The sequence below is a fragment of the Stigmatopora argus genome, chromosome 3, assembly GCF_051989625.1.
Source record: "Stigmatopora argus isolate UIUO_Sarg chromosome 3, RoL_Sarg_1.0, whole genome shotgun sequence".
In the NCBI taxonomy this organism is placed as follows: Eukaryota; Metazoa; Chordata; class Actinopteri; order Syngnathiformes; family Syngnathidae; genus Stigmatopora; species Stigmatopora argus.
Window position 1 is genome coordinate 12972975 of NC_135389.1, and position 13989 is coordinate 12986963.

Consider the following 13989-nt stretch of genomic DNA (forward strand, 5'->3'; position numbering starts at 1 on the left):
CTCCATATTAAATAGAAGGCCGAGTCAATAGTAGTATATGATTTCATGACAGAGACACTGGAAGTGACGATAGCGCCCATCATTATGAATGTAAAGCATTTCAAAAGAAAAGGATGCCATACATTTGCGATCGCGCCAAAACCTTTCCTCCTTGGAATAAAGACTTCTCAAAGGGGAAGTACCAAACGTTAACTTGAGAAAAAATGTTGAAAACATAATTTGAAAAGAAAGGGAGGTACCTACAGTATACCATATTGTACGAGGATCGACGTCGCAACAATATGACGTAACAACAAGGGGTCCTTCTTGAACCGTGTCTCGCTCCATGTGAGTTTTCTCAACAGCATGACGGCAGGACACATTTAAACAGCTATCATTTTGATACAGTGTGAAAAATACAAGGTAATGCGGATAATGCGTTTGTTTTTTATTATCGTATTGTATTCCAGACGTGCGTGCTAGAATCTACTGAGCAGCAATAATGTTAGCGCTTGCGATGTGGTGGAGATATATATATGCGCCCCATTGCGTTTACAAGCCTAAATCACGTTTGTATTTCTGCCTTAAACAATTATTTTGTTCCATGACGCCCTTTTTAAAGCTGCATATATAAGAAATGTATAAAATAGTCAAGAACAACACCAATAATGGCCTGTATTTCCAAGATGGTACTATTTCTGCTAGTCAATATGGGATTATCCAAATTTGCCTGCACTTCCTCGTTACGCCATTAAAACTAATTATTACCTGCACCCGTGTCGAATCTATCATTTTATATTTACGAAAGCAGTGTATTTTTACATAACATTTTCTCCATTATCAGCTATCTTAAAAATTCGGCAATGTTCATAGTTTAACTAACCATCTTGTCCTTGTGTCTTGTCTATTCCCTTTAAATGTTTTTCTTCAAATTAAGTATGTTCTATTTGTGCTGTTTTCCTTGCTGTGCCATTTTATCGTACGACACAATAGCTGTCAAGGTGTAATTCCTCTGGATTGTTTTGCAGTAAAAGAATGGCAACTGTCCGCAAGAAAGTCGACAACCGCATTCGCGTTCAGATCGAGAATGGAGTTGCCCTCCAGCATCGCTCCATGTTTGTGGTGGTCGGAGATCGTGGAAGAGATCAGGTCAAGTTCTCATTCTTTTAAGCTTGTTGGCATTTTGAAAAATAACAATCGATTTGGGTTCACGGACTAGGTGGTGATCCTCCATCACATGCTGTCCAAAGCAAGTGTCCGAGCACGACCGTCAGTTTTGTGGTGCTACAAAAAAGAGCTAGGCTTTAGCAGGTGACTACGGTGAACTATCGGTTTTATAGTGTCCAACTTCTTTTCAACAATTGACCCCATTTGCCCATGCAGCAATCGAAAGAAACGCATGAAGCAGCTCCAGAAGAAAATCAAGACAGGCACATTGAATCTCAATCAGGATGACCCTTTTGAGCTCTTTGTCGCTGCCACGAACATCCGCTACTGTTACTACAAGGAGACCCACAAGATACTGGGAAACACTTTTGGCATGTGCGTCTTACAGGTAAGCCTTTTTGAGATGACTCATATTCTCCGTGTGTGTTTCTACTTGCTTTTATTTACTACCCTTATTGCACAGGATTTTGAAGCCCTCACTCCTAACCTCTTAGCCAGGACCGTTGAGACAGTGGAAGGTGGCGGGATTGTTGTCATATTATTACGGACTGTCAATTCTCTCAAGCAGCTGTACACAATGACCATGGTAAATCTTTGAGCTTTTCCACACATGCCAGAATTGCACTGCAAGTATGAGTGCCCAATTTTTAGTTTGACCACTGACTACCAAAATCAGTACTAAAACACAACTCTCTTTCAGTTCTCAATCTTTTAGTCTTTCATCTATTTAAAATTAATTAAATGAAAAATACTGCAACTATTCCCGTTACCGCACAAGTGTTAAAGTGGGGGCCAAATCTGGCCCGACACATCATTTTGTGCGGCCCGAGAAAGGAAATCATGACTGTCGACTTTCTGTTTTAGGATCAAATTTAAATGAAGATTATAGATGTATATTATAGTTCCTGATTTTCCCCCTTTTAAATCAATAATTGCAATTTTTGTAATCCTTTTTTTTTCTATAAATATATAAAATACTTTGTTTTCCCCTAATATTGAACAGGATTAAAAAATATATATTTTGTTTCCTTTTGAAATGAAAATGTAAATGATTACTAAGAAAAAAAGCTCATATTAAAAACTGTTTTAGATCTATTAAAAAATATTTATTTTGATCCAGTTCATTGAATCTGATTTAAAAAAACAAAAAATAAATATATCTAAAATTGTCTGGCCCACGTGACATCGAGTTGACGTTAATGCGGGCCGTGAGCCAACCCGAGTTTGACACCCTTGCGTTATGGTGATATAGTATAGCACGTGATTTGCCGTATACATGAACGGATGCGTCCACTAAGCGTAAAATTAATTGGTGTTTTCTTTTTAAAAAATGTTTCTAAGCAATCATTTTTGGCAGCCCTAATCTCCATCCTTAGCATTTTCTTAGTCACATGATACAGTTGTTGCTATCGATGTCTTCCAGGACGTGCACGCTCGTTACAGAACGGAGGCTCATCAGGACGTGGTGGGAAGGTTCAACGAGAGGTAAACGCGGCTCCACGTTGAACATTTTTAACTACAACTAAACGTCGCACTCCTCGTCCTGTAGGTTCATCCTGTCCCTCGCGTCTTGCAAAAACTGCGTGGTCATCGACGACCAACTCAACATACTGCCCATCTCCAGCCACATGGCCAACATTCAGCCAGTTCCGCCCAAGACGCAGGTGGCTGCACTCCCAACAACCGATCGCTTGCTCATTAGGCAAACGCCCCAAACCTAATTTTTATTCTTAATTCTACTATAGGAGGAGGGTTTGTCTCCCAAAGAACAGGAGCTGAAAGACCTCAAGGAGACTCTTCAGGACACTCAACCAGTGGGAGTGTTGGTGGATAACTGCAGGACCATGGACCAGGTTACAGGCTTTTCCATAATAAATCAACTTTCCGCTTTAAATTTATGTAACATTCTGCGTGTTTTTATTACATGCTCAAGGCCTGTCAAATCGTCACTCATGATTTTTTTTGTCGTTATTGTGGGTGGTGTGTACTCTTTCATTTTGAGCTATTTCTCTGTTATTTGTGAACAGATCATAATGAAATTTGGTCGGTAAATTCTTGGGATGTCGTGGCATCAGTGCTCGGGGCCTGATTTATTTTATTTTTTTGTATCAGGGCTCATTAATTGCAGAATTTTATTTTTTTTAATAGGCGGAAAGATTGTTTTAAAACCAAAGTGAGAAAAAGTATATTATCATAAAAAATCTCAATGAGTTTTTTCCCCACAATATTTGCATTTGCGCTCAGAGAAGTTTAATATAACTCCTATTTTTATAAGAGACCACATGTCCACTAAGCTACAAAATAACTGACAATTAACCGGCTAGCCAATTAATAATTTCTTGTAGCCCAAATTTGTATCATCCTAGAATCTAATGATGCGTGTTCTTGTCTAGGCCAAAGCCGTGCTGAAGTTCATCGAAGCCATCTCTGAGAAGACCCTTAGAAGCACCGTGGCTGTGACGGCCGCCCGTGGTCGAGGAAAATCGGCCGCGATGGGGCTGGCGGTCGCGGGTGCCGTGGCCTTTGGGTATGAATAAATCCCTAGACCGTGAAAAGTGGATGCATATAATCGAACTCAAAGCTGCGGCAACAACAATAGCGCAAATGTAACCTCTTAGTGTTATCTTGTTTCCAGCTACTCCAACATCTTTGTCACATCCCCAAGCCCAGATAATCTCCACACCATGTTTGAGTTCATTTTTAAAGGGTTCGATGCGCTTCAGTATCAGGTAATGAATATACGCGAGTGCGGTGTTGCTCGTTGTACACCCTGTGCCTTCATTCCGCTTTTTTTTGGTGCAGGAACATCTGGATTACGAGATCATCCAGTCGCTGAATCCAGAGTTCAACAAAGCGGTCGTCAGGGTCAATATATTTAAAGAGCACAGGCAGACTATTCAGGTATAATTTATTTGTAAGAAAGGAACGTGTGCGTTGATCTTAAATCTCCAAGATCTTGTTGCTTGCAGTATATCCATCCTGGCGATGCCGTCAGACTTGGCCAGGCTGAGCTTCTGGTGATCGACGAGGCGGCAGCTATCCCCTTACCGATTGTCAAGAACCTGCTAGGACCTTATCTGGTCTTCATGGCCTCCACCATCAACGGGTCAGTGCAATCCCACTAAATGTGTGGAATTGGGATGCAATATATTATCTTACGCCCCTGTTCAAAGGAAGTAATGTCAAAACAAAATACCGAAAATTAATACCCACAGGCCCAGTCGGGTCGGGTTGGATTTTTTTCAGCCCGATCTTACCTCTACACGGAACACTTGGCTGTTTTTTTGTACAAAAGAGGTTTTAAATGTGAAGCAGTCAGAAATTTGGCCGTGTTAAACGAATGATTTGTTTGATTTTGAGGTGATTCCATTTGACTGTGTGCAGCTACGAAGGCACCGGTCGCTCCCTCTCCCTAAAACTGATTCAGCAGTTGAGGCAGCAGAGTGCAGAGAGCCAACAGAAGATGTCGGCCCAGAACAGGAGCACCAGCACGGCCAGACTGGCGGCAGGTATGCAGCAGAGACTTTGGACTGGCAACCTCGGTGTGTGACTTCTCTGCGGTACCCCACACAGCTCGCACGTTGCACGAAGTCAGCCTGCACGAGTCCATTAGGTACGCGGCCAATGACGCGGTGGAGAAGTGGCTCAACGAGCTGCTGTGCTTGGACTGCCTCAACATCCCTAGGCTCATCTCTGGTTGTCCTCTTCCACAAACCTGTGACCTGTATCCTTATTTAAAAGTCAAACCATCTAACACCTACATTGAGCAGTCTTATAAGCTTAACCAAATGCGTGAAGATATTATGTAAACAGAGACACGCTGTTTTGCTACCACAAAGCCTCTGAGGCCTTCCTACAGCGTCTGATGGCCCTCTACGTGGCTTCCCACTATAAGGTGAGTGAGATCTAACTGGTTGTTTTTAAATGCTTTTGTAACGCTTTATTGACTCTTTAATTGGCAAGTGACTATTTCTGGTCATTTAAAAATAAGTTAGTAATTGTACCTTACACTTAACTTATTTCTAATTTTGTTTTATTTTTTTTTACTTTTCTACTTTTGCCTTTGTGTCCCCTTCAAAATATTACAAAAATGACGCACACAAATGTCCTCACAATAGGATAACGCACTACCACTTGCCAACTTGTCCGGGTGCTCCCGTCGTATTGGCGAGCCAGCTCTGTCATGTGTACACCACTCATGTTTTTCGATTATTTCGGGCTTAATATCGATTGTCATCATGCGCCATTTCTTCGCACTACCCTTCATTGCATTGCTTGGTTTGGAGACATTGTTTTTCCCCCTTAATTCCGAACTGACTAACGGAAAACACAGAAAAAAACGCTCCGTCGAGTGTTCGTAGATAACTTAACATTTGTATCTCAAATGTTGGGAATTCATATGTCAAGGTAATACTGTATCCGCCAATTGTATCATTGTCTGAAGAATCAATCTAGTCGTGCGTTTTCGTAAGATTGGTGATTTCCTCCCATTTATTCCACTTCCCCCTTCTTGTTCCTCTGTAGAATTCCCCCAACGACTTACAGATGTTGTCCGACGCGCCGGCCCATCACCTCTTCTGTCTTCTCCCACCAGTCCCCCCCACGCAGAACTCTCTACCCGAAGTCCTCGCTGTGGTGCAGGTCGGTCGTTCCACCAGAATACGCTCCAGAATATTGTCGCACTTTCACTTATCCTCTGGAAACATGACAGGTTTGTCTGGAGGGCGAAATTTCCCGGCAGTCCATCCTCAACAGCCTCTCCAGGGGGAAGAAAGCCTCGGGTGACCTCATTCCATGGACGGTGTCGGAACAGGTGCGGGGAGACCGAGCGGAGCCTCCATTTGTCTTTGCTCTTCCACATTCACACAAAGTGAGCTCGGCGATCCTTTTGCGTTCAGTTTCAAGATCCGGAGTTTGCCAGCCTGTCCGGAGGAAGAGTGGTGCGGATTGCCGTCAATCCGGATTATCAAGGGGTACAAAACGGTCTTTGTGCAATCGTGAACCGTCACGCTTCCGTTCAGCCCATTGATCTTGTCCGTCTTACAGATGGGTTACGGCTCGCGAGTCCTCCAGCTGTTGCAGATGTACTACGAGGGCAAGTTCCCCACCATGGACGAGAGCACAGCCTCCCAGCGCAACGAAATCACCAGCGTCAGCAGTGAGGTATCCCATTCAAACGGGTTCTGGTCTAGTATGGTCTTTGTTTTTGGACTACAAGTCGCACTGGGTCATGACAAAGAAAAAAAAAAAGTGTTGTGGTCTCAGGCCGTCACGCTCTTGGAGGAGGTGGTGACGCCCCGCAAGGAGCTCCCGCCGTTGCTGTTGAAGCTGAGCGAAAGGAGAGCCGAGCGACTTGACTATTTAGGGGTCTCCTACGGACTCACGGCTCAGCTGCTCAAGTGAGAATGTTCTTGGGTGGAAGGTGGGGGGAATGTTCATATGTGAAAGATGACTTGTTGTTTATTCACCAGATTTTGGAAGAAAGCAGGTTTTACTCCAGTCTACTTGAGACAAACAACTGTGAGTATTCTCGCCTAAAATAACTTGTTTGTTTCTTTTAAGAGGTGTGTGTATGTTGCCTAATTTTGCCATAGCAGACTCAATTGTCAGAGATTTTGACGGGTAGTTTTTTTCTGACCATTTGTGCATCGGCAGAATGATCTGACGGGAGAGCACTCATGCGTGATGGTGAAAGAGCTGATTAGCGAGGAGGACCAGAGAACCTGGTTGCCCTCATTCTGGAAAGGTGAAGCTTCCTGCCGGTTGGTCCTCCATTTCCTTTCCCCGCTGAGCCCCTCTTGTCTGCTTCAGATTTCCGCAAGCGCTTCCTCTCGTTGCTGTCCTACAAGTTCAGCAGCTTTTCGCCGAGCCTCGCCCTCAGCATCCTCCAGAACAGGGGCGCCAAGGAAACCCAGAGCAGTAGGGCGGACTCGCCGCTATTTGTCGGCGCATTCCGGCGGAGCTCAAAAGTCATCCGTTCTTTTCACAGCTTTGAGCGCTTCGGAGCTGGCAGTCTACTTTAGCCCGTACGACCTCAAGCGCCTGGAGTTATACTCTCGCAGCATGGTGGACTACCATCTCATCATGGACCTGGTCCCGACCGTGGCGCGCTTGTTCTTCCTCAAGCAGCTGGGAGACGTGTCTCTGTCGGCGGCGCAGTGTGTAAGTCTTTCGCTTTTCTGAAATCCGGCCGCCCGAGGCCACGTTTAGACAGAAACGGTCCGAAGCCAAGACGCAGTTGGAGTCATGTCATGTCTGAAAATGAATCCATTCGTGTATCCATCAACCCAGTTTTCCCCTACACTTGAACATGTCTACGGTGGTTCTTGTTTCCCAGGCAATGCTGTTGGGCATTGGACTGCAACACAAATCTGTGGGGCAGCTGGAAAAGGAGGTGGACCTCCCGAGCACGCAGCTCATGGGGCTTTTTAACCGCCTCGTGCGCAAATTTGTGCAAGTGAGTTTACCGCTCACCCAAAACAAACCTGTCACCTGCTTTTTAGTGTTACACCACCTTTCGATGGGGTGGATCTGAAATTGGCAATTTGTTTATAGTTGTATAACTTGTGTTGTAGATTTTTACCAGCATCCAAGAAAAAGCCATCGAAGCGGACATGGCAACAACCAAAGACGTCAACATGGAGCCAACTGTCCAGAGCCTTAATGATGATTTGGTACAGTTCCTCCTTCAATTGCCCTTAAATTCAAACGTGTCGTGATTATTTAGTAGCTTTTAAGGGGGAAAAAATCTATTTCCCCTTGACGTTCCAAAGTAAAAATAGTTTTCTCTCGTCAGAATGAGGCAGCAAAAGAGTTTGAGGAGAAACACGAGCAGGAAAAAGAGAAAGTGAAGGAACTTGAGATGGAAGAGTAAGTTTGGAACATCTCAGCACACACAAAATGTGACCTGACGTGATCGGCGTCCAATCCTTTGCGTTTGCAGGTACAAGATCCGTGGACATGATGAGGAATGGGATGAGGTGCTGAAGAAAGGTGGGAGCACAGCGATGGTCAGCATTAAAAGGTGCGAAAGGCAGGACTGGAATTGATTTGTTTTTTTGTGCAGAAATTCTGCAGAAATCTGTAAGTTTGTTTTCTGTTTGCTTTCTTGTCAGTGACAACAAGAGGAAATTAGATGCAGGAACTGCAGTGGCGGGTAATGGTGATCTCGAATACGGGAAACAAAAGAGGAAGGACAACAAGCATGGAAAGTTTAAGAAGAATAACAAACCTGGTAAATTTGGAAAAAAGTTTTTCAAATGATTTTGATGAAGGGAAATGGACAGTGACGTTCCAATTTTTTTTTTAATTGGATGTAAGAAATGAACGAGCAGTCAACTTTTTTTTTAAAAATCAAGTACAAATATTAAAGTTGTACATTAGTCTATCGAGTGTTTTCACTTTTAGTAATGTTATGATTGCTACAAAGATTAGTCGTTTTCGCTTTTCCATAAAGTGAGTAAGCAGTTGGCCGCTTGGCGCAGTGTAAAACTATCATTTGAGCATGCCGGGCTCCAATTGAGCCCATTTTTGCTCGAGCGCCCGTTTGACGTCGTCTGTGGCGAAGATGCTGTCGATGGCCCGGCGGGAAAGGCTCCACACGGCCTGGCGATCCAGGCCAAAAGTGGACGCCGCCAGCTGGTATTCCCGAGATAAGTCTGTACTGAACACGCCCTTGTCGTCCGTCTACAGGAGGACCAATGGCAACTCATTATATCCACATACACATGTATATAAATACATATACACATGTATGTATATATACATATATACATATACATATACATATACATATACATATACATATACATATACATATATTCCTTGGTTGATTAAAAATGCTGCATTAATGCCAAAATGGAAGAGTCCAATGGTTTTACCAAAAAAAACTACATTCCCGGAAGGTCACACACAAATGAGGTAAAACTTACACAGATGATACACGGGTGGCCCAACTGGTACCAGTACTTAAAGTGATGTTGAGCATAACTTGGAACACTTTGTCCTTTCACATTTGATGTCAAGCAAAGCTCTGGTGGAGGAAAACAGATGTCGAATCAACACACAAATGGCACTTGGATTTGGTTTATTCATATTTTTATGATTATATAAAATTATCAGATTTTTTTTAAAGAGCCTATTTTTCGTTATTTACTCAATTGTCTACCATTGACGGCGCAAGATGTCCAAGGTATTTTGACTGGGATCGACGGCAGTCAAAATGCATTGGATGTTTTGTGCAGTTCACAAGCTAAATGGCTTTTTAAAGAGTTAAACAACAAACTTAAGTGTGATTTCATGTAAGTTTCAGTAGTCAAGAGAGGGGGAAAAATGGTCAACTTACCCAAAGGTATTTTATGCTTCAGCACTTTATCGACAAGGCTTTGTGAGCCGCCAACATCGGGGTACAGAAAGGTGCCGTGACCGATGCGGTCTGGAGGTAAATTGAGGAGCAGCTCCGACTCCTTCAGTTGAGAGGGAACCTAATTTTTTTTTTTTTTTAAAACAGGTGCTTGGGATCGAACGCTTTAAATGTTCCGATTTTTGCAGCCCACGAGCGCTTGTTTAAATGTCTTACTTCGAACAGGTGCAGGGACAATTTGAGTCCGCTGTTCCTGGCTCTCTGCAAGGCAGGAAGCAGGTCTTTAGCATGGCCAACCTGGGGAAAAAAAGTACATGGCTTCCGATGGGTTTCCATCATGGTCTGTGTACGGCGTCATTTGAGTGTCAAGCTTATTTGGGTGTAAAGGTCGTTTGGCTACATTCATCAACAATCAAAAAGAAGGCAATATAGTCATTGAATGGTTTACATACATTGGGATCCCCGCTTAGGTCAAGTCCAACCACCAACCCGTCAGAAGACATCATAAACTCCTCCGCCAGCTTCACCGTTTCCATGGCAACCTCTGCCCCATTTCTGCGATCGATGGCAACAAGGAACCTCCAGGAGAAATGGTGCTCTTTACTAAAAGCATTTTTCCACTTCACTGGAAGACATTCATAGCACACTTACCTCACGTCAATATCCACCTCGTCCTCCTTACACTGCCGGATGGCTTTTATAATGGTGTCCACATAACTCTTTTTCGTTAAACCTAAAACAAAAACAAATGGCCACTTGAAAATACTGTGAAATAAAAAATTAAAACTACTTCAGAGCGATATGGGGCATAACCAGATTGTATGTTTTCATTTTAAATTGATTAACAATCTCCATTTGTAATTGTATCTATTCATGAGAATATATATTTTAAAAATAATGATTCATACTTTTGAAAAGAATTATAATTGAAATCTGGCAAACTTATTCGTAAGGAGAGCAGTACTTTATATGTAAAGTCACATTTGTTGCTAGGTTCTTAAAAAAAAACTTTTTATTTTTTTACTTTGATCCATGTGAATAAGTGTCTTTGTTGTCTTTAACATACCATACCTGTTTTCTTCTCCTCTCTTGGTGTACTCCTCAACTCTAAATATTTGACACCATCAGCAGCGAACTCCTTGATGACATCTGTGGCCACCTGGAGTGAAAGAAAGGTATTTGATTTAACAATGAAAACATTGTTTTGAAATCACCCTATCCTATCCTCACCATAAAGAGGTCCTCCTCCGTATCCACCAGCTGGTGAATGACCTTGAAAACCTGAAAACACCTTTTGCACGAAATGTCGAATCATGATCCCAATTGGGAAAAATAGGCTTCATCATTATTTAAATAAGCCATTTTTGTCCAGGTGCCCAATTATGTCAAAGGTTAAATCACGTGAGTTTCAGATCATGATTTGATTTTTTTTTTAAATCAGAAGTGTCTTAAAACTGAGCTTTCCCAATTCTATCAAATTGGCAAATAATACTTTTTATTTTTTCCTCCAACTAAATTTCTATTTGGATTTTTAAAAATTAAATTAAAAAAAGGCCATCCGTGTGATCCTTGTGGAGTCCAACCCCCCAAAAACCAATGAAATCGATGACTTTAGAATTTTTGTTGATTAAAATAAAGAAGTTAGTAGTGCACACTCACTCGGCCAATGTTCTCCGTTGATTTTTGTCAATAGCCGTCATGTGCTGCTCGATATTGAGATGAGGCTTTGCCTTAATGAGTTTCCCAATAGTTTGGAAGCTCGCCGAGCCGTTGAGATGAGCGTGCAGCTCCTGGAATAAAAGAAGTTACTAGTTTTTTTTTTTTTTTTAAGAACGTCCTTCATTTGCAAATTATCCACAAGAATCACTGCTGCTCACCACTTTCGGGAGATCCCGATAAAAGACGCTGTCGTCCTCATCCATAGTCAAAACAATGTTAAATAGTATCGAAATGTTTGGGTGCTGCCTTGTGTCGCGGATAAATGGGCCCCTGTTGTGTTTGTTTTTCGGACACATTTGAATGTGACACACGTATGCAGCGCACAAATCAGTCCCCCAAACACGAAAATAATTTCCGAGTGAAAATATTCATATTGAAGAGGGTGCGAATTCCATTTCGAGTAACATCATACCTACTCCAAAAGTTTTTATTAATAATTTATTTGCAACAACACATCCGGTCTAACGTCCAACCCATTGACATATCTCATTCAATATACATTGTCAATGATTAAAAGTCATAAACATACTCGATAAAACTTGCTTTAACCAATCAGATTTCGAGTTGGCGACACCAGTGCCCTCTCGCAAGCATAGTGTACGTCATCGCTTTCACAAACTATGATTGGCTAGTGATAGTCATGTATTTTTGTCTATTTGTAATGGGCGTGACCGACATCAGAGTTCGATGGGCCGCCTAACCTTCAAAATGGCGGATGAGCCACCACGTCTGTGGACTGCAGAGCAGCTCAAAAGTGACGATATACCGAAGTAAGACCTGATAAGGCTCTCTCAGGACAATGCAGCGCATTTGGTACGTTATTATTTGGAGATTTCGAAGCCCCAGTTTTCATTTTAAGAGTGCTTTTTGACGAGAGCATGCCTCGTTCGCGTGTTGTAGCCCCACGTGGATGGACGCAGCAAAATGTTTGCTAACAAATTGGCTACATTGCGACACCGATAACTCTTTATGTTTAAAAAGAAATCATTCCATTGTGTGTTTCAGTTCCTCAACGATTACAGACTTATGGGATCATCAAGAATGTGGCTAAAACGGCCGAAAAGGAGCAGCTTGTCGACGCCGTAACGAGGTGTTTGTCAGCAAAGTGAGTAATTTTCTAGTTTCTATTTTCTCTATCCGTGTAGTAATTAAAAGTCAGCGTTCAGTATTCAAGGATTTCATCAATTAGCTTGTTTTTTTATTAGGATAAATTTAAATTTTCAATGTAAACACACTTTAACTTAACTGGTCTGGTGTTTATTTTTAATGGCAAGAACCTGTGTGGATAACTCGCACCCACACAAGTGCCATCAGTGGAGGTGTAAGGAATAAACGGTACACTTTTATAGAATATAGACCTTTTCCCTTCACTTTTGTAAAGGAAGACCTCAGGGCATGGACCTTTTCATTTTTTTTTCTTTTAAATGCGTTTGAGACATTCAGTCAACAATAGCGCAGGGGTCATTTTTCACTCGAGTTTAAACATGTGATAAAATAACCATTTTCCCCTCATTATAGGTCTCGAAACTGGTCCTCGAGGGCTGCTGTGAGTGCAGGTTTTGGTTCCAACAGATCCAACATAAACAATTTAACCAATGAGGTTTCTACTGAAAAAAGAATCACCTGAGTGCAATCCAGTGATTGCACTTCTAGGATACCAGATTGGTGGAAAGGTTTCCTCTTACAGGTTGGAATGAAAACCCTCTGCAGCCCTTTCTGGAATAGTTTGGGGACCGGTGGTCAAAATGGTTAAATAAGCAATTATATAATCATGCTGTTTTGTAGAGGTTTAAAGCCACGGACACGTTGGAAGAGGTGACCGCTGTCAAAATCGACAAGAAGTCAAGGCAGAGGTTGTGGATGATGTAGGACCCGAGTGTTTCAGGTAATGTGTACTAAACCTACTCATTTTGTATCTTGCTTCTCTTCAGTGTCCACCCAAGTTTACCAGATAAACGCTGAAGAAAGGTGACCAGACAAACTTCCCCAAAAAGTGACATTGGCGGATAGCACAGTTTTTGACACCAACATCCCCTCAGGTACTTGTCACTATAGAGCAGGGGTCTCCAACTCTGGTCCTCAGGGTCCCTATCCAGTACTCCTATCACATCTGAATCAGATGATCAAGATCCTGATTATTTGATTTAGGTGTGATGGAGGACATGGAAAATAAACTGGACTGGGGCCCTCAGGGACTAAAGTTAGAGATCCCTCTTATAAAGACTCAGATCATTTTTAAGTCCCCTGTCTCTGCAGTGGACAAAAAGTACACCAGATGTGTCTAATATTTAATTTTTTTTCCCCTCCTGGGGCTTTAATATTGCTAGCCTTCTTTTGCAGGGGGGTGAAGGCCTGCTGACATAAGGAAAGGGCCTTTCTGATGTTGGTAAAATCTAACCCCCAGTCTATTTACTTTATGTTGGACTTAGTCTATTGTGTGTTGACACTTTTTTTTCTTCCAGAATTCCATCCAGTGCTGAGAAGTGATTCTTTGTCGCTAGTTATGAAGACACAACCTCATCTTTAAATGCTGGAAAAATAAAAGTTCTTGAAATGTACACATGCATTTTTTTGTTGCTAGTTATGAAGAAAAATACACGTAACATGACATTTTAAAGTTTTTATTGAAAGGTACACATTTGCATGGCCAGGCTTCACCAGTAGACAAAAAAAATTGACACTTTTATTTTTTTCCTAAGTCAATATTCTATTTAAAAATATAACACCAAAAATTAAAAGGGAAAAAAAAGACCATTAAGGGT

General features: G+C 42.1%; 1 protein-coding gene across 6 annotated transcripts; it reads left to right on the plus strand.

Moving 5' to 3' along the window:
* The first annotated feature begins 240 nt into the window (after window positions 1-240).
* nat10 (N-acetyltransferase 10) lies at window positions 241-13723 on the plus strand. 6 transcript variants are annotated; one of them, XR_013299480.1, is made up of 38 exons: window positions 241-402; window positions 1008-1128; window positions 1199-1290; window positions 1363-1534; window positions 1610-1732; window positions 2570-2631; window positions 2696-2810; window positions 2892-2999; window positions 3540-3673; window positions 3782-3875; window positions 3949-4047; window positions 4116-4252; window positions 4531-4655; window positions 4720-4870; window positions 4945-5041; window positions 5671-5787; window positions 5858-5959; window positions 6045-6119; window positions 6193-6309; window positions 6412-6545; window positions 6618-6666; window positions 6802-6892; window positions 6958-7065; window positions 7136-7308; window positions 7484-7603; window positions 7722-7820; window positions 7943-8016; window positions 8090-8170; window positions 8262-8380; window positions 9513-9622; window positions 9732-10101; window positions 10637-10683; window positions 11909-12040; window positions 12233-12332; window positions 13013-13080; window positions 13159-13266; window positions 13568-13609; window positions 13690-13723. XR_013299480.1 is itself a non-coding variant. In XM_077595383.1 (30 exons), the coding sequence occupies exons 2-30, from the start codon at window positions 1015-1017 to the stop codon at window positions 9593-9595; spliced, it is 3165 nt and encodes a 1054-aa protein (XP_077451509.1). In that variant the 5' UTR covers window positions 241-402; window positions 1008-1014; the 3' UTR covers window positions 9596-9633. The 6 variants fall into 6 exon arrangements, 1 of the variants encoding a protein (XP_077451509.1); XR_013299478.1 differs by having other exon boundaries at window positions 13013-13266; XR_013299479.1 differs by lacking the exons at window positions 13568-13609; window positions 13690-13723 and having other exon boundaries at window positions 13159-13319.
* The last annotated feature ends 266 nt before the right edge of the window (window positions 13724-13989 follow it).